We start from the raw sequence: 23407 nt of genomic DNA on the forward strand, positions 1-23407 counted from the left end.
AGTTCTTAGCCTACCGGGAACCTCGAGCTAGAACCTGGCCCCTTCAGAGAGGCGCATGGAACAATGGCGTATGAGCACTCTACATGAAAAGTATTGTCATATTCTGCCATTTTCTTTGTTGTCCTGTTTTTGGCGGAGGTGGTCTGCTTAGCGGCTTATTAGGTTAGCCTAGGTTGTGTTGGCTCTCCTTCTCCTCTGATGTCTCCAAGGTTCCACCACTGCTACTGGTAGTCGGTTTGCCTCCTTTCAAGCAAGGGGTCTACCGACTTAGCGGGCCAAAGTGCCTGGGCTTCCCGTAGGACTAACGTACCCTGCGGGCCCTGGTAAACCCTTGTGGTGGATCTGTCCAAATCCACTCATCTTGTGAGATGTTGACAGTTGTTCAGCGCCCCTGCCTTGGGGCGACGATCGCCTTTTCTGCCTCCACCATGCTGCCTGTTGGGTCGGTGACACCTTCGACCCGGAGTCTTGCGTGACTTGTTCACTTGTATTCAAGTTCACACATTTCTCATCTGTGGATGAGAGGTTTCAGGCTGTGATGCAAGCTCACTTCTCTTCCTTGCAATGAACCAGGTTAGATGCCTGTTTGGAGACCCCTGGGGCTACCCCATTTGGGTTTTATGAACCAGGATTTGGGGGCATTGGTCGCTTTGACCTTGGTTCCGTCTGCACCCCCGCTTCCCTCCCAGGTGGGTGTGGTTTGCCCTCCTCCTTCCCCCATTTCCAGCTCCAAAACGTCTGAAGGTTGTGGGGTTTAGATTACCTGGTTGATGGGGTTCTGGGAGTTCTTCTACTCCCCAAGCCCAGCCCGAGGCCAGGCTTGACTTGTGAGAGTTTGGTCCACTAGGCTGTTTCTTGGAGCGGCCCGCAGGCCCACATACCCACCACAGCCCGGTTGGTCCGGCACTCCTTGGAGGAATAAATCTAGTTTCCTCATGAAGATGTCCACGGTTGTTCCGGCAATATTTCTTATGCTTGCTGGGAGGACGTTGAACAACCGATTTGAGATGAATCTCGGGTGGCTTCGGCGGTTGCCCCTTCCAATTCGGGTGCAGAGGTAGTTTCAGTTTATCCCAGCCGCCTTCCTTCTCGGAAACTTTTCCTTTGGACTCTTGCCTTCTTCTGGGGTGGTGGGGATGGAAGAGCGCTCGGTCCCAGGGCCGCTGTCAGGGGTTCCTGGGGCTCGGGGGACAGTCTGCTTGGAGTGCTTGGGCTCCTTTTGCCCTGCTTGGGTCCTTGTGCCTTCTGGGTAGGGTTTGTTGCTACAGGGGAGGGGTTTTTTGTATCCCCTGTTCCTGTATGAGTTTGAATTAGGTGCGACTCCTCCCCGGGTTCGTTTCTAGGTGCTTTTGGGTTCCCTGGATTCGTCCTTCCAGGTTCCGTGTCAGTGGATGCTCTTTGGGTGGATTTGGTTTCCCTGGCTCCCTATTCCAATGCTCGTGTGTCCAGGTTTTCCACAGTGTCATAAAATCTAGCCAGCCTGTGGTCGACCCTCGTGACCATGTGTGTAAGTACGCTACACTTGGTGCATTGTTAGGTAACATGTCTTGGGTTGACAGCAGGGCACGAGGGTTTTGGAGATCGAACAGTCGTGGCTGCCAGGTACCTCGTGAACGTTCTGGGGCCTTCACGGTTGTGTCACTTTGGGGCGCTTATCACGGCTGTTGGTGCCTTCTTCGCCTTGAGACATGCAGTGTTGCCGCCTCCCGGGTAAGGCTCCCTGACAGCCCCTCCCTCCAGCTGGTGTTTTTTTCTATCAGGACTCTGAGGGGATAATTTGTGTATCTTTTTTCTTTGCGAGGAGTTCTTTGCTTTTTTCAGGTGGTAGATTACATTTTACCAGCTAGTTATTTGTTTTGGATCACCTGTTTTGCCCCTGTCGATGTCGGAATATGACAATACAGTACTTTACATGTAGTGCTCATATGCCATTGCTCCCTGCACCTCTCTGAGGGGGCCAGGTTCTGGCTCGTGGTTCCCAGTAGGCTAAGAACTCCAAGTGACTGATGACTACAAACTAATAAAGTACATATCAGTTCGGATAGCTTAAGGGAGCCTCCGAGGCTACCCCCAGAAAAGGGTGTTTCATTACATTCAACACTGGCTTTTTATTTTAATCTAGCATTGCCAGCAATATCTGTACTAAAAATAGGTACTCTCTCTAAATGATGACATAATTCTCCTGTGTTCCTTTAAGGCATTTCAGATTTTGAATCTATACTGACAGCCATGTAATATACAAATGAAATTAAACCATTGTAATGATGAACAATATTATACACTAACCTTCTCCAACCATATCCCCTCCATCGTCCCACAAGCTTGCTTCTGATGTTTCTGGCTTGTTCAGTACAATCAAATTAGCAGAATTTCCAGGCAGATTTCTATTTTTCATTTTCATCTTGAATGCCTGTTGCTTTTCTCTCTGTCTTCTTTTCCTTTCTTGCTTATTTTCATCAAATTTGTGTTTAGGGGATTTAGTCATTGGTGATATGACAATCATTTCCTTAGTAAAACCAATAAAAGAGTTTGGTGAATTTTCCCGTTCTTCTGTTACTTCTGCAAGTTCCATCTTCCGATGAGAATTATTAACACATTCTGACATACTGAGGTTGTTGGACTCTACCGGTATTTCAATAGGTGCATCGACTGCTCCAGGTATCAAGGTGTCTTTTTCATGTGAATTTAACCCTTCCACATTTGGTTCACTTAAGGATGAGATGCTGTTCTCCATAATAATTGATTTTTTATTTGGAACCAAGGGGGATAATGTTCTCTCTACAGTACTTGACTTATTTCGGAACACTGTTACTGAATGTTCAGTATGCTTATTAGATAAAGTTTGATCAACACAAACACTTGAAGTTTTGACCAAAGGTATACTTTTATTTATTAATGGGAAACTCTTATTTAAAACAGAAGGGGACTTGGCATCTTGTTCCAAAGGTAAACTTTGATTGTGTGCTGATTGAGCCAATTCTGTATTAGTTGAATTTTCAGTTCTTTCAAGTTTCACAAATGGTGTCATATTATTGGTATTTCTGTTTTTTGAAGGTATCTCAGAATTCGTTACTGGTAATCTTGTGTTGCTAATATTTTCATCAGTGCCTGATACTTCTGCATGGTGGGAACTGATTCTGTCTTCTTCAGGGCTTGGAACATTCACGCTCGTAACTTGTTCTCTTGATGCTTTTGCATGCACACGACTTTTCTGAAAGAGAAATGCTACAACTTAAATTTGCCATTAATAAAATGACTGCTATATGAATATACTGTAACTTGATAAAACCTAGAAAAGCTATCGACATTTATCAGTATTAGATACAAGAGAATCATTAATTTTTATGCCAAATGTTTGTACCAGTTTAATAATTAAGTACATCTGGTAGGGATACTGTACCTTTTCAATTTGTTATTTTTGTTATTATGAATATTGTTATTTTAGGACCCCTTTAAAAATCACTGATGAAATAGGGGAAATCTTGAGCGATAAATGTTTTGAAAACAACTAAGCACAGCTGCATCAAAATTTATACAACCGAAAGAAAATGCGAGCAGTGATTATAGGATATCTATTAACCTGGAGAAATGTCACTAGCAGAGTAGTGACATTTCTAGTTCAGTTCTAACACTAGTAATATAAATTGTGAAAATCAGTAGAAGCCATGAGTAGGATTCAAAGCTAAGCTCTGGAAACACCCAAGCACACCCCTTAGACCACTACACCACGACATGATAAAAAACAATGCAATCTGGGATTCAGCTGAATCCTCTAGGGGTCCTGAGGCTTCAATTGAAGCCAAGTCAGAGATTTCCCATACTGACTCCCATGCACCTTAGGTGAAGTCTAGGAATACACCTCCAACACTTCTCTTGAAATGCACAAAGATATCACATTAACATGATATCAATGAGAATTTCAGTAGGAGCCATGATACATCACAGCTTATGTCCATATACTATGGGTGGAGTGTTTTCAGGGCTAACTTGAAAGTTTACCCTGTTCTCTGGTTAGGTGTCCAAGTACATGTTGGGCTTGCTGGGTCCCTGAAGTGTGCTATGACTCTCCAAGTTTACTGCTCGATTTTCCTGGTGCATACCTCAGTTCTTGAAGTGTGTACCCAGAGGATGTGCCCTGGTTCTTTGGCTGGTTCTCTGGTCTTGTGCCCCAGTTCCAAGGTGTTGTACCCTGGGGTGTTTTCAGGCTTCCCTGGGAGGTTTGTTGGTTTCCCAAGAATGTATGCTAAATTCTCCAAGGAAACCCATTTTTCAATTGGCTGCTTGGATCTCCATGTTGGGCCTCTCTCTGTGTGCCTGGAGTTTCCCAGGCCTTCAAGGACATTTCCCAGTTCACTGCAGGTGCTTCCTGGTTTCTTTGGGGCATCTCCAGTTTTCAAAGTGCATATTCAAGTGTGTTTTGCTGGCTTTCATTAATATGGCCATACCCATTTCCCCAGACAATTTGCTTTGTTACCTGGCTGTATTTTCAGGGTTGCCTGATGGTTTCCCTGGTTTAAGGTTGGATATTTAAAATTTTTTGGTGGGTTGATCACTTTTCTAAGTAACTGTCCCCTTTTATTCAATTCACCAGTGCCTCAGTTACCTGGTTTTCAGGGAAGCTCCATGGCGAGTCCATGGCAAGTTGCTCTGGTACTGAATTCCCTTGTGCCGTGGTCAGTGGCTTTGAGTACTCTTTCAGGGCCTCCAGCTGCTGGTTCACTGGGGTAGGGTTCAAGCAAATCTTGATTGGTATCTTGTGGCTGGGTCCCTTCCATGGTCTACGGTGAATGATTTCTTTTTTTTTTACTTTTTTGTATTTTTTTTTGTCTCGAGGTGAGAAAACTGAAAAAGAATATACACATTTTACTGCTCTTGCATGCTCACGGCTAACTCTCGGCCGATTTATGGGTATGGTGTGTGTGGCACGCCAGGCTTTTGGATCTTATATGCATATACCCCTGTAGGGAATTCTATTGCGAACACTATGATACCAAAATGAATGACGTAACACGAAAATTGAGGCGATAAAACTGAGAAGAGTACAGTATACACATTTTAGTCTGGCCGCGCACTGACGAGAAATGCCTGGCGCACACTAAGGTAGGCTGGGGCGCGCACCCCGGGGACGCGAAAGTGTAAATTTCCTCAGTACATTTACATATTTGATTTTTATTTTCACCCTACTTTAGCTATGGATGATTGGAATAAATCCAGAAGGTTGTGTGTGCTAAACTGAAGGCTTTAAAATTATCATAAAATATCTATGAAACACAGGACATTATGAGCAAATCTCTGTACCTTTAACCAAAAAACTTGGTAACTGCACACTCTCACATACAGTATATTCAAACATATTCCCATTTATACTGATCACTTCTCTCTCATTTGAACATGATATATTATTTTTCAAATGTACTTATTTTTGTGTAGACAAATTTATTCCCCCCTTTATTTTTATAAAGTAATACAAAAATATTTTGTATTACCATTTGTATTTTAACAATTTCGTGTAAACAGAGGGATCTGCTGTATATGAATTATATATATAATATAATATATATAGCAGGAGACTCGACAACAGCGAGGCACTAACATCAAAAAAGTCAACACCAGCAATCAACAGCCAATTAACGCATAACTATATTTTCCCCACTTCAAGACCCCGAACCAACATAGAAGCAGCAAGAGAAAATATGGGCCAATAGGCCTTCTGTAGTTACTTACATTCTTATGTTTTCATACCCAATTTATACCCACCTCACCCAAAACATTTGTCATATCACCTCACCCAAAATGCATATAAGCATTTTGGGTGAGGGTCTACACATTTGTTATGTGTAGACCAGTCTTTGAGAATATAAGAAGCCCTTATGAAACGCTTTTTTGGCGTCAGACCAAAAATAAAAATGTAAGAAATGAATTTTGGAGAGTTAATTTTTCAATTACCCTCGGCAGTGAAGAAAAATGTAAGAAATATTGAGAAGATTCATGTCAGAATTATTAATCTTACCCTTTCGGTCATATTCAACAACAAATGAATTATATACAGTATATAAACAGTAATTTTTTAGGTCAATCCTTGAAAATTCAGCACCCCTGCATTTTTAAAACAAGTTTTTAGGAACATTAGATTGCTTCAACCAGCAAACTCATACCTGTCTCTGAGCTCGGCCTTCTTCGGTGACTCTTCTGCGAATCTGTGCAAGGCCCGTGTTGACATCTTGATGAAGCAAATCACTAGAACTGATATTTGGTGCTGGGGAGGCTGGCACTTTGCCAATAAAACGAAGGTAATCCTTGCTACTGAGGCAGTTTCCAAGGGCATTTCCAAAACTTTTCAGTGCTCGCTTTAATCCATCAGTGACCGCTTCCTGTTGGAGTCAAATCAAAATCTATAAGATTATTGTAGATTTACATAGAGTGGGGATTAAGGATAAATACAGTAAGACTGATCTCCTAATAACACAACAACCATCTCACATTGTGTTGCCATACACAGTAATGTATATATATATATATATGGCTGCCAGTTAGATCTATTTAATACAAAAACATTGAAAATTCTTTGATTTAAGGGTGAAATGTCTTCTTTACCCCTTCAACTTTACATCACAATCATGGATGTGATCACCATTATTCCTTAAACTGCTTCTCACTCTCAGAGCTGCATTAAAGTACCATTTAAGATTGAACTTCCATTTGTTTTGTATTTTTCATTTATGTCTCAATAATGGAGCAGCCTACCCGACAAACACTGAATGAACCTTTATGGCATTTGTCCGTTTTTCAAATTGTTTCAATTGTTATTTTTTATTTAAGAAACATGGAGCAGCCTACCTGCCAAACACTGAACTTTTTTTACTTTTGTTGTTTTTCAAAAAATTTCATTTCTTTTTTCTACATAAAAGTCAATGCTTTGCACCATCACAGCAGTCACCCCTTTATATCCCAGCATCATTAGCATCTTTAAAAAAAAAAATTATTTGCATCGTCAGAGGCGTCCAAGAATGTGCGAGAAGCAGCGCAACCCCACCAAGTGGTGCTGTCGTTATTCAAACGAGCGCTCACCATACAAGACGAATTGTCGGCGATCTGTGTGCTCGTTACCGAAAATGCTCGCCAACTTAGGCGGTCTAATTGTATAAGTACATTGTATAAATAAGTGTAATACTGTACATTCTATAGTAATTCACTTTTTTCTTCACCTTGAAATTATGCATAAAGTATGTTTTGTTTATTATATGTTTATTATATATATTTGCAAAATATTTGCAAAAAAATATTTACGACATGAACAAAAGATGGTAAATTTATATTGTTAATGTGTGCAAAATACAACTGGAAGCAGTGTAGTAAACACTAACCTTTCGAGCTTTCTCTACTGATAAAGCCTTGCTCTTCATTCCTTCAGAAACACCATAGCCAATATCTTCATGGTAAACTCCATCTTTTAGCTGCACTCGAACTCTAGAACTAACTCCAACATAATACCTACCATTGTAGTGGTCAACAAAATCTGTAGCAAAAAAAATAAAGTGCAGATAATAAATCTTGTTATAAAAATTACCAACTCTCTTTAAGTCACACTCCCCACAATACTGTAAAGTAAATTAACACTGTAACTACTAGATGAAAAATAAAGAGAAAAGAGACAAGACAAACCAATCTATCACACAATTTACTACGTGCCTTATTGAGGGAATCAAGTGGCATAGCTCAGAAATCAGGCTTTGAGTACAAGCAATTTTCTGAGGAAGTCGCTAAATTGGTCAAAAGTTTCTACATTGGTACCTTGGTTTATGACTGCCCTAGATTACAATTTTTTGGTATACAACATCAAATTACTTGTAGAATTTGACTTAGTTTATAATGTTTGCCTTGGAATACGACGCCTGTTGATATTGTACGAGGAACCCAAAGGCACACGGAAATGAACCCAAGGGGGAGCCGCCCCCAACTCAAATTCATACAGGGAAGGTGGATATCAAAACCCCTGCCCAGAAGGCATAAGGGCCCAAGCAGGGTCAAAAGAACCTATGCGCTCCATGCGGATTTCCCCCGAGCCCCAGAAACCCCAAACACAGGCCTTGGGTCGGAGCCCTCATCCACCCCCACCACCCCTGAAGAAAAGGCAGAGTCCAGGGAAAAGCTTCAAAGAAGGGAGTCTTCTGGGTCAACCCAGAAGCCTCGGCGGAAAAATCGGGCTCAACCACCTCCACAGCCGAATCGGAAGGGGCAATCCTCAAAGTCACCCAAGCCTCATCCCGAGCTAAACCCAGCCCCAACTCCGAAACCCTCAGATGTTTGGGAGCCAGAAGCTGGGGGTAGGGAGGAGGAGCAGGGCGAACCACACCCACTTGGGAAGGAAGTGAGGGCACAGACGGAACCATGGTTGAAATGACCAACTCCCCCAAATCCTGGTCCCTAAAACCCAAGCGGAGCAGCTCTGTAGCTTCTAAATGGGCGACCAACCTGGCTTGTTGCAACAATGAAAACCTAGTATGCAATGCAGCTGCCACTTGACCCTGAGATCTTCAGATAAAGAATGGGTAAACTGGAGCACAAGTGGAGAACAAATCCCGAAAGACTCCGGGATTTGTAAGAATCGTAGGTGTCACCGACCCAACAAGCAGTATGATGGAGGCAGTACAGATGATCGTCACCCTGAGGCAGGAGCAACGAACAACCTTCAACCTCGCACAAGGTGTGAGAGGACACACTCATGGTAATCCCGAACCCAATAGGGATTTCCAGGGCCCGGAGGAGGGAGTAAGCCCCCCACCGGGCCCTGGAAAGGGAGAAACCCAGGCACTAGGCTAGCTAAGTCGGTTGAACCCTGTCTACTAGCAGGCAAACTGACCAACAGTAGCAGTCGTGAAACCTCAAGGGCACCAGAGGACTACCAACACAACCTAGGTGGACCTAATGAGAAGCTAGGCAGACCCCTTAAAAAAAAAAAAAATGCTAGAATGTTAAAACAAAAAAAAACAAAAAAACAAACTGGCAGCCAGAGAGAATCTTTGGCCGCTGCAGGTGCAAGCTGCGCCGGCCACAGTGCACCACGCCCAGCAATAAATCACTCCCTACCTGGGAAGCAAGATGGAAAGGCCAAGACCCCTGACATACCCAAAGGCGAAGACAACTTCAAGCGATGAAGTACTCTAACGGAGAGCGAGTTCCGAACACCCCAGGGAAGCTAATGTCACGTGAATCCCCTGCATAGCAGTGGAATTGCCTTTTCCCTTCACCTTCAATGCCCCTGCACTGGAAGTATACATGTACACCAGCCCAGATGAGTCATCAGTCCTGCCTCTCCGTACCCCCCAGGGCCTGGCACGGCCTGGTACGACTCACAGGCAAGCCGGGCGCCACTGCTACCCGGTAGTTTGCCCCCACAAACAAGCAGTTAGCCGCCTTCAACTGACAGTGGTGCAACTCAACACAAAGGCACCGCCAGCCACACACGAGCAGTTTGCTAGTTGACCAGATGTCCACCATGCGTTGACACCAGATGGGTCATCACTACCAGACTATATAAGGGGCACCGCCTCCCTGGAGAGCCAGTCTCTCTCTCTCTCTCTCTCTTAGTGCTCTAGGAACACCTTAGCCTCCTGCAACGCCATCTGCCTTCAGCCAACATTGTATGCTGAATGCTGTGGTGGTATGGTAGTTGTCTTCAGCACCACCAGTATACTTTTGTGTTGTATTAATAGAGTTAAGCTTTCATTTACTTATTTTATTTGTTACATAATAATAGCCAAGTATTCCCAGGTGTCATTTTGTTCATTAGTATTTCAGTAAATGGCTTTAATTATTTATTTGATGATTTTCATTTGTTTTCACCTGCGACTTACACACTGCAAGGCCAATAGCAGCATTTTTTATTTACGTGAGGGAGAGCCATACCAACTTGGTTCAGTATAGCTGCGATACCACAACCCGTCACAATAACCTTGAAATGCAAGGGCAGCACTTACAGAGCACCTAGGGAAGATCACCCTAGGTGCATGCTACTCCATGTACAATAAGACACATGGCCACCACACTGTACACACTGCTGGTACAGCCACACAGGGCAAAATCCACAACAGGAACTTGAGTCCAGAGGTGACCTATATGACTGCCAGCACATACTGCATGTTCAAGAACTGAAGTGGTGGGCTGAAGCTCCCCCTCCCACCCCTGTATGGGGGAGGTAGTGCTAACGAACAGGAGTGCTAGTTGATGAAGTGTTGCTTGTTTGATTTATTTCTAAATTGCACAGGTTAACCAGACAGTGGTCTATTTTGATTCTCATACCGTTCCAAGTCCTTCCTGGGTTGATGGCAATTGTGACATACTTTAAATATAAAGTGCTCATAAGCAATTGCTCCCTGTGCCTCTCTGAGGGGGTCAGGTTTTGTCTTGTGGTCCACAGTAGGCATAAGAACTCCTGTGACTGATGACCCCAAACTAATATAGCACATATCAGTTCAGTTAGCTTCAGGAAGCCAATGGGGCTCCCCCACAGAAAAGTTGATAGTGTTCTTATGGTAGGATAATATGAACAAATGAACCCCAGTGCCAAGAGGAATGTACCTGTATATTATACAAGACATGTCTGGCTAAGAATACCAAACAAATGAGGTGTTGCACATACTGGTAGAAGTAAGGGATGAGAAACTGTTTCCTGAAATGAGTAGGTGGCAAGAGCAATAAATAATAAGAATACAAGACGACTCTGTGGATAAGTTAATGAGGGGAAATGTAAAAACACACTTTTAAATTTCTTACCAATTGTTTGATTTGTAACTGAATGACTCCAACCGTTAAAGCCAAAGATTTCATTAGCAAGGCTGACGAGTCGCCAACCTTCTATGTATGCAATCCTTTGGCCACTTGGTCCAGCCCTTTGACTGATGAATGAAGGGCCAAGCTTCTGCCGCAAAACATTTTGAATGGCTGTTTGCTCTTCTCCAGTGAATTGTATCTGCAATGAAAACAAACAAAATACATAGTTTAAATCAAATAATTATCATATTAAATTTTAGATGATTTTCTGTAGTGCATACAATAGCCTACAGTGCTCAAATTTTCTTGGTAAAATTGTTTATAACTTCACCACAATTTCCTATGAAATTCATTAAACATAGCTAGCTTTAATTACTGTATGGTAAATGCCAATCATGCATTGCTCATCTCTGGTCGCATCTAATTAGTATAGTAAAAAAAAACATTGTTGAATAAAATGAAATGCCATTTTCTGGGCGAGTCCCGGAGGCTCCCCGGAGCTATCCAGGCTGAACAGATATGTTTATCTTTCTGGCATCAGTCAATGCATAAAGTTCTTGCCTACCAGGGACCACGAGCCAGAACCTGGCCCCCTCTTGAAAGGCACGAGGAACAATGGCCTATAGAGACCCCCCCCCTGTGGTTGGGAGCATTCTGTCTGCCATTGACCGGGACAGGCACCCAGAAAGGTAGGTGCCCCAAAACAAACCCCTATTCTGGTAAAAGTATTGCAACCGAAAGCTGAACAGGTGGACAGAACTCCCCCAAACGAAAATTAGCAAACTGGCATGATGTCATCATGTCGCCACGCCCCTGTCCGCACAACCCTCCCCCCCCTCTCCCCAGGAGGGGGGACCCCTGGAGGGGGAAGGGGGACCTGGGAGGGGGAAGGGGGTCCCTAGAGAGGGAAGGGGGAGCCCCAAACCCATCCGCTGGCGACCCAACCTACAGTTCTAAGGCTGGATGTCAAAAAGCGCAAAAAACACCGCCAACTGGAGGGAGGGAGGGATGCTGGGGAGCCCTGTCGTCGTCCCGGAGCTAACAACCCAAAAACAAGGAAAAACAGGGATTTACCCGGGAGGCGGTTCGTCCTCACTCCTCAACAAGAAGTCAAGACAACTGGCTGCAACCGCTGACTCAAGGCAACGCAGGCCTTACCTGGCCTGCCGGAATATTCACCAGGTAGCAAGCAGCCAGGACCTTGTTTGACCTCCAAAAACCCCGTGCCCGAATGTCAACCCAAGACATATTGCCAAAGACGGCAGCCAAAGCAGCAAACTTACGGACGTCGTGGCACGGGGATAAACTGCTGGCCACCGAAGTTGTGGCGCGCAAATAATGTCGGAGAACTGCAACCGGACACAACGCATGATGCACCCCTGGCTTGACCAACCAAGCATCAACAACCCAAGGCCCTCTCCGAAATGCAGCCGTTTCATTCTTCGCCAGAAAAGAAGGAGACGGCTGCAACTGAACAAAATGACCACCAGGACCGAAGGAGCAGAAACCAGTGAGCCGGAGGAGAGCATGAAGCTCCCCGACCCCCAGAGACCAAAGCCAACAGGAACAAGAGCTTTAGAAAAATAATCCCGAACGGAAGGGGCCACAACAAACCGAGAAGAAGAGAAACGAGAGCATCCGGTCCAAAGACCAGGACAGCTCAGGGGGCACATGAGCCGGCCGGAGGTGAAACAATGCCCGAGACAGCTTGCGGAACAGGGCAGAAGTAACATCAATACCGAAAGCAAGCTGAAGCAGCTCCGCTCGCGCCGCACGCAAATTCAAAAGGTGACACCCCTAGGGTCAACACTTGCAGCAGAGGAGCTCCAGCATATTTCAACAATCCTAAGTATTGTAGTACAGGTTGATGGTAGTGAGTGGTGTCCCACAGAACATAAAGGTATAGTGCTCTTGAAAAATAGGTGAGATAACAGGAAAGTGCTAAGGGAAGTGAAGAATCGGATGAGAAAAAGTTGCCCTAGTGTTTACAGTGCAGAGAAGAACATTCAAGATGGCCACTGGCAAGGGGAAAAACAAAACAGAGCTTGATTTTGAGGGATTCAATGAAGAAAGCATTGATATTAGTAGTCTACATAACAAGTTGGTAAATTTAGATACTATAGTGAACTCTCATGTAGAAATAATTAGTAAATTGAAAGAAAGTAATGACCATTTGAATAGCAAAGTTTTATGTCTTGAGGGTTTAGTGAAAGACTTGCGCAAGGATAAGAATCAATTGGAAACAAATTGCAAAGCCATGGAAGAAGAAAATAAACTCTTAAAAATAGCTTTGGAAGAAGTTAAAGTAAATTTAAACATAAATGACTACAATAGGTTAGGCAAGGAAATTCAACAGGAGAAACAGCTTTTGTCAGCACAGATGGAGGAAGTTACACAGGGAATAGAACAGTGCAAGAAAGATATGCAACTCACTTATGCACAAGTGGCCAAGGAGAAGGAAAAAATAGAAGAAGCAGTAAAGGAAGTCAAACACTGCAGCAACCAAGATAAAACAAACATTAGGCTAGAAGTGAGGAAAGAATTGGCATCTAACCCGAAGTTGGTGCAAAACACAGTTGATCGGAGTAAGTCCCTGATCATTTTTGGCTGCAAAGAAAAGGCGATAACATCTAGGTCAGAAAGAGCTGTAGAAGAAGCTAAAGTAGTAGATAAAATTGTTGGCCTCGTGGAAGGTCTTACAAACAGAGAGAATGTGTGCGACTACAGGAGAATAGGCAGGTACGTAAAAGGGAAAGATCGACCTTTGAGGATCACCCTAAACGGTGCCAAACAGATGGAAGAAGTACTAAGGAATGCTAGAAAATTGCAAAGGGATGAGGATGGGAAAGGGTGGTCGTTAAGACGAGATCTTTCAAAAGAAGATAGAGAGAAGCTGAAACTGAACCTCGCCGAGGCAAAACATTTAAATGAGAGCAGGAATGAAGAAGAAATAAATTCTTTTTTCTACAAAGTGATAGGGGTAGGCAAACCAGTAAAGTGGTACATAAAGGCAAACCAACAAAATCAATAGAGAGAGGGGGAGTGAAGAATAGGGAGAGGGGGAACAAGTTCCTGAAGATTGCATACACCAACATAGATGGAGTGAGATCGAAGATACTGGAGTTAAGTGATGTAATACAGCTGCAGACACCAGACATTGTTGCACTCACGGAGACAAAACTTGAAGATGTAATTTTAAATGAGGTCATATTCCCAAGGGGCTACTCAATTTGGAGACGGGACAGAAAAATTAGGAAAGGCGGTGGCGTTGCTGTGCTGGTAAAAGAACACCTAAAGGTGAAGGAAATAATGACTGCCAATCCACAAGAAGTTGACATAATAACACTAGAGATCTGCTATGAGGATGATAAACTAATGATGATAAATGCATATAGTCCACCGCCAAGCAGCACATGGTCAAAGGAGGAGCTAGATAGTAAACGTGAAGGTCTTATAACAATAATGAGAGAGATTATAGCGAGAGCGGATAACGATAGATCACGACTGTTGATAGTCGGTGACTTCAACTTGAAATCCATAGACTGGGAAGCATATGAAGCTAAAACAGAAGATTTTTGGACCTGTAAATTTGTAGACCTCATCCTGGAAACATTCTTGTATCAACATGTTAAACAAGCTACGAGGATGAGGGAAGGGGACGTTCCCTCCATGCTAGATTTGATATTTACCAGGAAGGAGGAAGAGATATTTGACATTCAGTACCTTCCTCCCTTGGGTAAAAGTGACCATGTCTTTTTGGGAATAAAGTATGCAATGCGTTATAAGCTGGAAGAAAATAAGGAGGTTGAAGCAGTTGAAAAACCAGACTTCAGGAGAGGACATTATGGTGACCTTAGAAATTTTTTTAGTGAGTATAATTGGACAGACTTGATGCTAGGCAAGGAAGTGAATGAGATGTATGGCAAGTTTTGTGAAATATATGATAAAGGCACAAAAAAATTTATACCAAAACAGAGATGCAGGACCAGAAAACAGGATTGGTTCGACAGAAATTGTGAGAGGGCAAGAGACCAAAAGACACAAAAATGGAATCAGTATAGGAAGAGGCCAAACCCCCAAACATACCAGCGATACAAAGATGCGAGAAACAATTATACAGCAGTAAGGAGAGAGGCAGAAAGAAATTTTGAAAAAGGGATAGCAGATAAATGTAAAACAGAACCGGGCCTATTCTACAAATTCATAAACAACAAATTGCAGGTAAAGGATAATATCCAGAGGTTGGAAATGGGAAACAGATTCACGGAAAATGAAAAGGAAATGTGTGAAACATTAAATGAAAAGTTCCAAAGTGTGTTTGTACAAAATGAAATCTTCAGAGAACCAGACACAATAAGAATTCCAGAGAACAACATAGAGCGGATAGAGGTGTCTAGAGATGAAGTGGAAAATATGCTAAAGGAGCTCGGGAGGAACAAAGCAGCTGGCCCAGATGGCGTTTCACCATGGGTTCTGAGAGAATGTGCATCTGAGCTCAGCATTCCACTTCACCTGATCTTTCAGGCATCCCTGTGTACAGGAATCGTAGCAGACGTGTGGAAACAGGCTAACATAGTTCCAATCTACAAAAGTGGCAGCAGGGAAGACCCCCTCAATTATAGACCTGTATCATTGACAAGTGTAATAGTGAAAGTATTGGAAAAGCTAATCAAAACTAAATGGGTAGAACACCTGGAGAGAAATGATATAATATCAGACAGACAGTATGGTTTTCGATCAGGAAGATCCTGTGTATCGAATTTACTCAGTTTCTATGATCGGGCCACAGAGATATTACAGGAAAGAGATGGCTGGGTTGACTGCATCTATCTGGACCTAAAAAAGGCTTTCGACAGAGTTCCACATAAGAGGTTGTTCTGGAAACTGGAAAATATTGGAGGGGTGACAGGTAAGCTTCTATCATGGATGAAAAATTTTCTGACTGATAGAAAAATGAGGGCAGTAATCAGAGGCAATGTATCGGAATGGAGAAATGTCACAAGTGGAGTACCACAGGGTTCAGTTCTTGCACCAGTGATGTTTATTGTGTACATAAATGATCTACCAGATGGTATACAGAATTATATGAACATGTTTGCTGATGATGCTAAGATAATAGGAAGGATAAGAAATTTAGATGATTGTCATGCCCTTCAAGAAGACCTGGACAAAATAAGTATATGGAGCACCACTTGGCAAATGGAATTTAATGTTAATAAATGTCATGTTATGGAATGTGGAATAGGAGAACATAGACCCCACACAACCTATATATTATGTGAGAAATCTTTAAAGAATTCTGATAAAGAAAGAGATCTAGGAGTGGTTCTAGATAGAAAACTATCACCTGAGGACCACATTAAGAATATTGTGCAAGGAGCCTATGCAATGCTTTCTAACTTCAGAATTGCATTTAAATACATGGATGGCGATATACTAAAGAAGTTGTTCATGACTTTTGTTAGGCCAAAGCTAGAATATGCAGCTGTTGTGTGGTGCCCATATCTTAAGAAGCACATCAACAAACTGGAAAAGGTGCAAAGACATGCTACTAAGTGGCTCCCAGAACTGAAGGGCAAGAGCTACGAGGAGAGGTTAGAAGCATTAAATATGCCAAAACTAGAAGACAGAAGAAAAAGAGGTGATATGATCACTACGTACAAAATAGTAACAGGAATTGATAAAATCGACAGGGAAGACTTCCTGAGACCTGGAACTTCAAGAACAAGAGGCCATAGATTTAAACTAGCTAAACACAGATGCCGAAGAAATATAAGAAAATTCACCTTCGCAAATAGAGTGGTAGACGGTTGGAACAAGTTAAGTGAGAAGGTGGTGGAGGCCAAGACCGTCAGTAGTTTCAAAGCGTTATATGACAAAGAGTGCTGGGAAGACGGGACACCACGAGCGTAGCTCTCATCCTGTAACTACACTTAGGTAATTACACTTAGGTAATTACGATACGAAGGGACAGTATTTGGCACAAGATGACAGTCCTGGAACAACCAAGAGAGAAAGGACAGAACCACCCTATTAGAGACCGAAGGAAGTGATAGGAAGAATCAGAAGGACCATCAGGAAACTTCATACTGATGCCAAGACTAGGTATGCAGGTGGGAGACCAACAACAAAGCCGCCTGTGCACTATACAAGTGATGATTAACCCGAGTCAAAAACTCCAGATGCGAAGACTCGAGGAGAAGACTGAACCAGCCTCGTACCGGGCAGGACCTATCCGCTGAAAAAGGCGGAGCCACGGGAAGACCCTAGGGTTCAGACACCGAGCAAGCAGCGCCTGAAACCAAGGCTGGGCCAGCCACCAAAGAGCCAGAAGGACGAAGGCAAAGAGCCAACGTGAAGAGATCCACGTCCGGAGTCCCGAACGTTAGGCACAGCCTACAAAAAGAATTGGAGTCGATCGTCCATTCCGGGGAAAGGTGGAAGGAAACGAGACAGGCCGTCCTCCACGACGTTGGACACCCCCCGGATGTGAACCGCCAGGAGAGCCAAACCCCGAGAACTCAGCAGACGAGTCACCCAAAGCGACCAGCCCCAAAGAGCCTAGGGTTGCATTGAACCCCCTCGGTTGAGGCAATGAACCACCGGGGAGCAGTCTGAATGGGAGCTGGATTGTCGATCCGCGAGCGACTTGAACCCTCTGGAGCGACATCCACACTGCCGCGAACTCCCTGGCCGTGGCGAGAACAGGGCGAGCTGCCCCCCGTCAATGGGACGAACCGCAAAAGGGCCGATGTGCCTTGCGAGAACCTAAGCGGCGAACAGTGCGATCCTCGCGCCGACCAGAAACAGCCGGAACCGTGGGCTGCGCCTGCCCCAAATCTGGCACCAATAGCCTACCACGACAAAAAGAATCCTGAGCCCTGGCACGACTTTTCTGGGAGGGCCCCACCACGAGCCCAACAGAGCAACAACTTAGACATAGGCCAACAACTAACCAAGGGCGCCTGCAGGTACTACACCACAGCAGACTCAGCAAACAGCAACAGAAAAAAAGACGAAGACAACCGAAGAGCCAGGGCCCGAGCAGATTCTAAGGAGGAAGCCAGCACCGCCTGCCGACACATGAGACAAGAAGCATAGAACTGCGAAACTGCATTACGCAGGAGTGGCACAAAGAGCTTTAACAAAGCAGATAACGCCCACACTGCGGAGGGCAGCGCACCGCAACGGCCCCAAGCGCTCCCACATCCAACTCTAGCCAGTCCGATGACAGCTCAAGGAGGGAAAAGAAACGCAGAGCCGAAGCAAGCAGGCCACGAATACGCAAATCCTCCACCACCAAGGCAGCCGAAAGGGAGGGAACCTGTACGTGAAGCTGCATGACACCAACATCCTACGGAAAGGCAGGGGCGAACAAACAAGCATTGAGATGCTCGAAGGCGTCCCCCAGGAAAACCTGAAACGCCGAATGAGTCTCTCGTCACTCAAGCGCGCAGTGTGCGTGTGACCGACCGAGCGTGTGCCAAGCCTCCAACGAAAAAAGAGGGCAGTCTGCCAACCAGGACGACTCTGAAACTTCATAATGAACCCAGTACGAACGAGAGAGCCGTACACGAAAGAACGCAGATCCATCATGAAGGCATAATCCGGGTCGCATAGGAGGTAAGTCGCCAAGGCTTCCCGCACCTCGGAAGACGAGACTCGGGAAGCTGGAAACCTCAAGAAAGACGGAACCGAAGAATCTACTGGATCACGGGACCGAACCCGGGGAGGGGTGGACACCAAATCCAATTCATACGAGGAGGGAGTAAAAGAGAACCCCTCTCCTTGTAACACCAAGCCCCGCTCGGAGGGCAGAATAACCCAGGCAGGGTCCAATGGGGCGCTTGAGCCAACCCTGAGAACCTCGCACTGAGGACCCGGGGCCGAGCCGGCCTCCAAACCCCCCACCTCCAAAGAAAAGGTGGGAGCTGCCGAAAAAGCAAGAACAAAGGGGGCCCATTGGCAAGACCCAGAAGCTCCGGCAGAAGGACCAGGCGTGAATGCCTCTGCCGCAACCCCAGAAGGGGACACCCCCGAGACCGCCCGAGTCTCAACACCAACTAGACCCTCCCCGAACTCCGAAACCATCAGACGCTTCAGAGCCGGAAGCAAGGGAGGATGGGGGGGTGGGGGATGGGACCGAATGAACTACAGAAGGGGAAGGACTAGGAGAGGCGGACGGAACCAGAGCCGAAGCGACTCCCAAGTCCGAGTCCCTATAACCAAAACGGGGCAGTCTCGGGGCATCCGGGGCTGCAACCAATCAAGCACGTTGCAGCAACCTAAATCTAGCATGCAATGCCATAGCTGCCTGCACCCACATATCAGTATCAGGGGGTTGGGTGAGCTGGAGTATGTACAGACAACACACGTCGCACGACTCTGGGTCAAACAATCACTGACCCAACAAGCAGCATGGCGGAAGCAAAACCAGTGAGTGTCACCCTGAGACAAAGGGACAGAGCAACCTTCAAACTCGCAAGACACGAAGGGGGACTCAGGGGGTCACATCCATCGGACCACGTAGCCCCCCATGGGGTTTCCCAGGCCGTTAACCTTGGAGACACGCTAAGGGAAGCCCAGGCATGGTACTGCGAACCAGCGCCCATGTCTACCAAACAAACTTCTAAAGCTGAATCCCCGGGACGTGTTCACTCACGGGGGCCAGTGTGAGTTTCTCCTCGCACTGCAGACCAGGAACAAACAATAATCTGAACCCGAATGAGGCACAGAACGTAACCTGCAGGCAGAATGAGAGTGGGCTGGATGAGACAAAACTGGCACGGTGCACAAGAATGGGAATCCCTGGATGAGTCCGAAGTGTCAAAAGACCCACTGAAACGACTAGGAGGGGGAAGTGGAGGACCAGCAAGGAAAACTGATCATATAATGATGAGAAATGGGAAAACCAAAGGAGCAAGAGACCCTCCACCAAAAAACCAACATCCAGAAAGGGCTGAAGGTTACCTCAGTCCCTGAAGAACTCTCCTCAGGTCCACCCTAACTCCCCTTTCCCTGTCAGCCAGTCAATATGGCTGGCTTCTGGGGCAGAGAAACATTCCACACCAAGACAGAATGCATTGTCTTAGTGTGGACATGGAGGAGCAGGGGAAGAGGTAATTGTGAAGGCAAAGCTCCGCATCCCCAGTGGGAAAAGATAACTCAACTGCCTTCACTGTCAAACTGGATGGGACCACCCTGGAGAAGACCAAGCAAACTAAACACAAATGAAAGCACTCCCACAAGGGATGCAGTGTAGATGGAGTTAAGAGGAGCACACCAACACCCTGCACATTCCAGATGCCAATACTGGTGCATCCAAATGAACACCAAGCCATGAACTCCAAAATTGGAACTCATAAATTGGCAGGAGCCTTCACCAGAAAAGGTATGTCAGGGTAGATCAGAGCAAGACTTGAACAATTTAAAGCTGACCAAGCCTAAAACGAAGTCAAACAGGAGAAAGGTTCTCACCAATAAGGTAAAAAACATGTGGATTTTTTTTTCTGCCATATTCACAATTTACTTGAATTTACCCGAGAGCCACTAACACTATAAAGGGCTCTGCAAGAACAGGAAGCCGGTGGCTTGTCAAAGGTTCCCCATTCATCCTGAAGATTTTGTTCTAGCTTTAACAGAGTTTTGGCATTTATGGCTTTGGCAGGTAGGTGGTTCCATAGTTTTATAACCCTGTGGGTGAAAAAAAGCATCTCCTGTTTACAGTCCTGCATTGTGGCTTGTTGATCTTGAAACCATTGCACCTTGTTTGTGTTACACCTGACCTTTTGAAGAAATTGTCTGAATCAACATTTAGTGTCACAGTTGCTGAATCACAGTTGATCAACAGTTGGACCAAACTGTTTAGTATTTTAAAGGTTTTGATGAGATATGCCCTGTTATGCCTGGTTTGAAGTGTTGTTAGCCCTGAGGTCCTCAACCGTTTCTGGTACGAGAGCTAACTTAGCTCTGGAAATACCAACTCGGAGACAGTTGGAAAAAATCCTGACAAAGTATTAGAAGCCTGCCATATGCAACTGGTTTCTTGTCCCCACAGAGATACAATGAACATTAGCCAGCCACAGTCTCCCATAATGATATTCAAAGGTTGCTAACAATTATTGGTAGGTTAGGAAAACAATTAATTTTATAAAATGAAATTGATAATATACACAGACTAGTTTCCTCCTTCTTTTCATTAAGAAACCAGAAAATATTACTGTATCTACTAAATCAACTTTGGAAACCCCATAGAAGAAATGAAAATATTTCTTCTATGGACACACAATATATCGGAGCTGGTCGGCCGAGCGGACAGCACGCTGGACTTGTGATCCTGTGGTCCTGGGTTCGATCCCAGGCGCCGGCGAGAAACAATGGGCAGAGTTTCTTTCACTCTATGCTCCTGTTACCTAGCAGTAAAATAGGTACCTGGGTGTTAGTCAGCTGTCACGGCCGGTGCTTCCTGGAGGTGGAGGCCTGGTCGAGGACCGGGCCGCGGGGACACTAAAGCCTCGAAATCATCTCAAGATAACCTCAAGATATCGAGAGACACACTTTGCACCCAAGATGCAAATGGATTGTAAAACCTACCCAACTCAACCTAAACTAACCCAGCCTAACCTAATGATATATATGAGTTTACCCGAGTGCCACCATCTCTCTAGTGACCTCGAAATGGACAGAAAGTTGGTGACTGGTCAAAGGTCTCCCCCATTGTTCCCGAGAACTTTTCCTCTCTGGATTTTAAATTGCAGATTTTAAAATGTCTTGGAATTTACGTCTTCGGCAGATGGGTGATTACGCGAGTTTCCCTTATGGATGAAAAATGATCAGTTTTCTGTCCTATATTGTGGGGTGTTGAGTTTGAAGTTCTTGCTCTTTATGTTATACTGGAACTTTTAAAGAAGTACTCTGGATTAACATCCTCCAACTTGGCCCTGAGCCATTACTAGTACAGTGTGAGAGTTGACTTAGTTCTGGGATGATTTTTGCCACTATACTATACTGTACAGTATATAGATGTTGCTATTAAAATGTGAGCTTTGTCAGAGCTTTGTGTACAATCTGACCATAATCTGGCCAGATACAAGCAACTGCCGAGAGCACATAATTGTCATGTGGACTTGCAGGTCTAACCTAACTCAATAATAATGGTTACTCAGGTAAAAGTACATACATTAAAAATGAGTTACAAACAGAAAGTTATATTTCTAGACAGAGCTAGTGCAAATTATGCCTAAAGCCACTAACACGCACAGTTTTCGGGCAACCCATGATATATACAGTATTACGAATGTGTGAAGTCTACCGTTTGTGGGTGTTGGAAACAAAACAGCCGGGGCAAAATACTGATCTTCAAAAAGACCACACACACCAAACTGGCCCGTCTGTGTTGAAGAAAACATTACGCTTGAACAATAGGGTTCAAAACCCCTTATGTGACTAGAACCTTTCTGCTTCCATTCATAGGATAGGTATGGGGTCTACAATACTCAATTTAACCTGCTAATTTTGTCTCGCTTTTGCGCTATACATTCATATGCCTTGCACACACTGTACGGCATCACCACACACTCAAGATGCCCAAGAATAGCTCCGGCACTTTAACTAAAGACATTTTAATTAAACAAAAAAAAAATTATTGATGAGGAAAATTTTCAGATTGCTTGAGCACAGAAAATGCTTCACATGGTATAATCCACCATACATTTCCTACAAAATCTTCAAACACCTTGGGTCATTTATTATAGATCCCTCACTTCAGTCAACTACCTTTTTCACAACAAAACAAAATTGTCTTCAAATCAAATTTCCCCAAAACCTGTATCATACAACTTTCTGTAGGAAATCGACTCTAAAACCCATAGTAACGCTCACAAATCTCTCCTACGGCCACCTAGTCATACAATTCCAATGACAAACATGCCATATAGGGTAGAGGCGAGCACACACCAGCCCGTAGCGAGGACACAAGCCACATATACAGTACATATACATATATGTATCCTAGCGAGAGGGGCCCAAGCAGCTCCTCTGACACACATACAGATGTGCTCTTCTGCAGGTCAATAGTCTGGCCTGTAATACCCCTCCTCCACACACCTTACATAAAGCTCCAGCCACTACCTACCTTGCCAAAGAGTGGGTGGTTGTGGGTGTCGAGCTCCATAGTCGTGGAGAGAAGTACTGAAGGCTCGGGCAGGGCACACGTCTGGCCTGGCTCACTCCCTCTCACACAGCCGCCATCAACTCCACCAACCTCCTTCTCTCTCACAACTCATTGCCTATTCACATATACCAAAAAACTTTTATCGATTTTAAAATGTACGCAAAATATGGCGAAATAAATGTATATAATTGGCGAGGCTGATATATACATAATTCCCCCCCTAAAAGTAAGCTTTGATGTTTTAATGCTATTGAAATTTAACGGGTTATATATTTAGCGGTCTCTGGTCAAAATATAACTCGGTCATCTCTGAAGATGATATATTTTCTTCGGATATTAATGTATTTTAAGGAGAAAATACAGTAAGTGTATATAGTTGTTAGGATGGGGAGCAATATAAGGGAGGCAGAGAGTGCGTCTGGGGTCACTCAACACCCTGTGACGCATCTTGGATTTTTCAACAAT

General features: G+C 44.6%; 1 protein-coding gene across 1 annotated transcript in view; it reads right to left on the reverse strand.

Annotated features, from left to right (window-relative positions):
* The window catches only part of LOC123747358 (uncharacterized), a 27582-nt gene extending 4520 nt beyond the window's left edge, over positions 1–23062 (reverse strand). Inside the window, exons 1-5 of the mRNA XM_045729523.2 lie at positions 22904–23062; positions 10774–10969; positions 7365–7516; positions 6156–6371; positions 2287–3211 (exon numbers count right to left, since the gene is read on the reverse strand). Of these exons, the coding sequence (XP_045585479.1) occupies positions 2287–3211; positions 6156–6371; positions 7365–7516; positions 10774–10969; positions 22904–22942 (1528 nt within the window). The 5' untranslated portion in view covers positions 22943–23062. The remainder of the gene's footprint in view (positions 1–2286; positions 3212–6155; positions 6372–7364; positions 7517–10773; positions 10970–22903) is intronic.
* Positions 23063–23407: the final 345 nt, after the last annotated feature.

This window comes from Procambarus clarkii, chromosome 94, assembly GCF_040958095.1.
Source record: "Procambarus clarkii isolate CNS0578487 chromosome 94, FALCON_Pclarkii_2.0, whole genome shotgun sequence".
NCBI classification, from domain to species: Eukaryota; Metazoa; Arthropoda; class Malacostraca; order Decapoda; family Cambaridae; genus Procambarus; species Procambarus clarkii.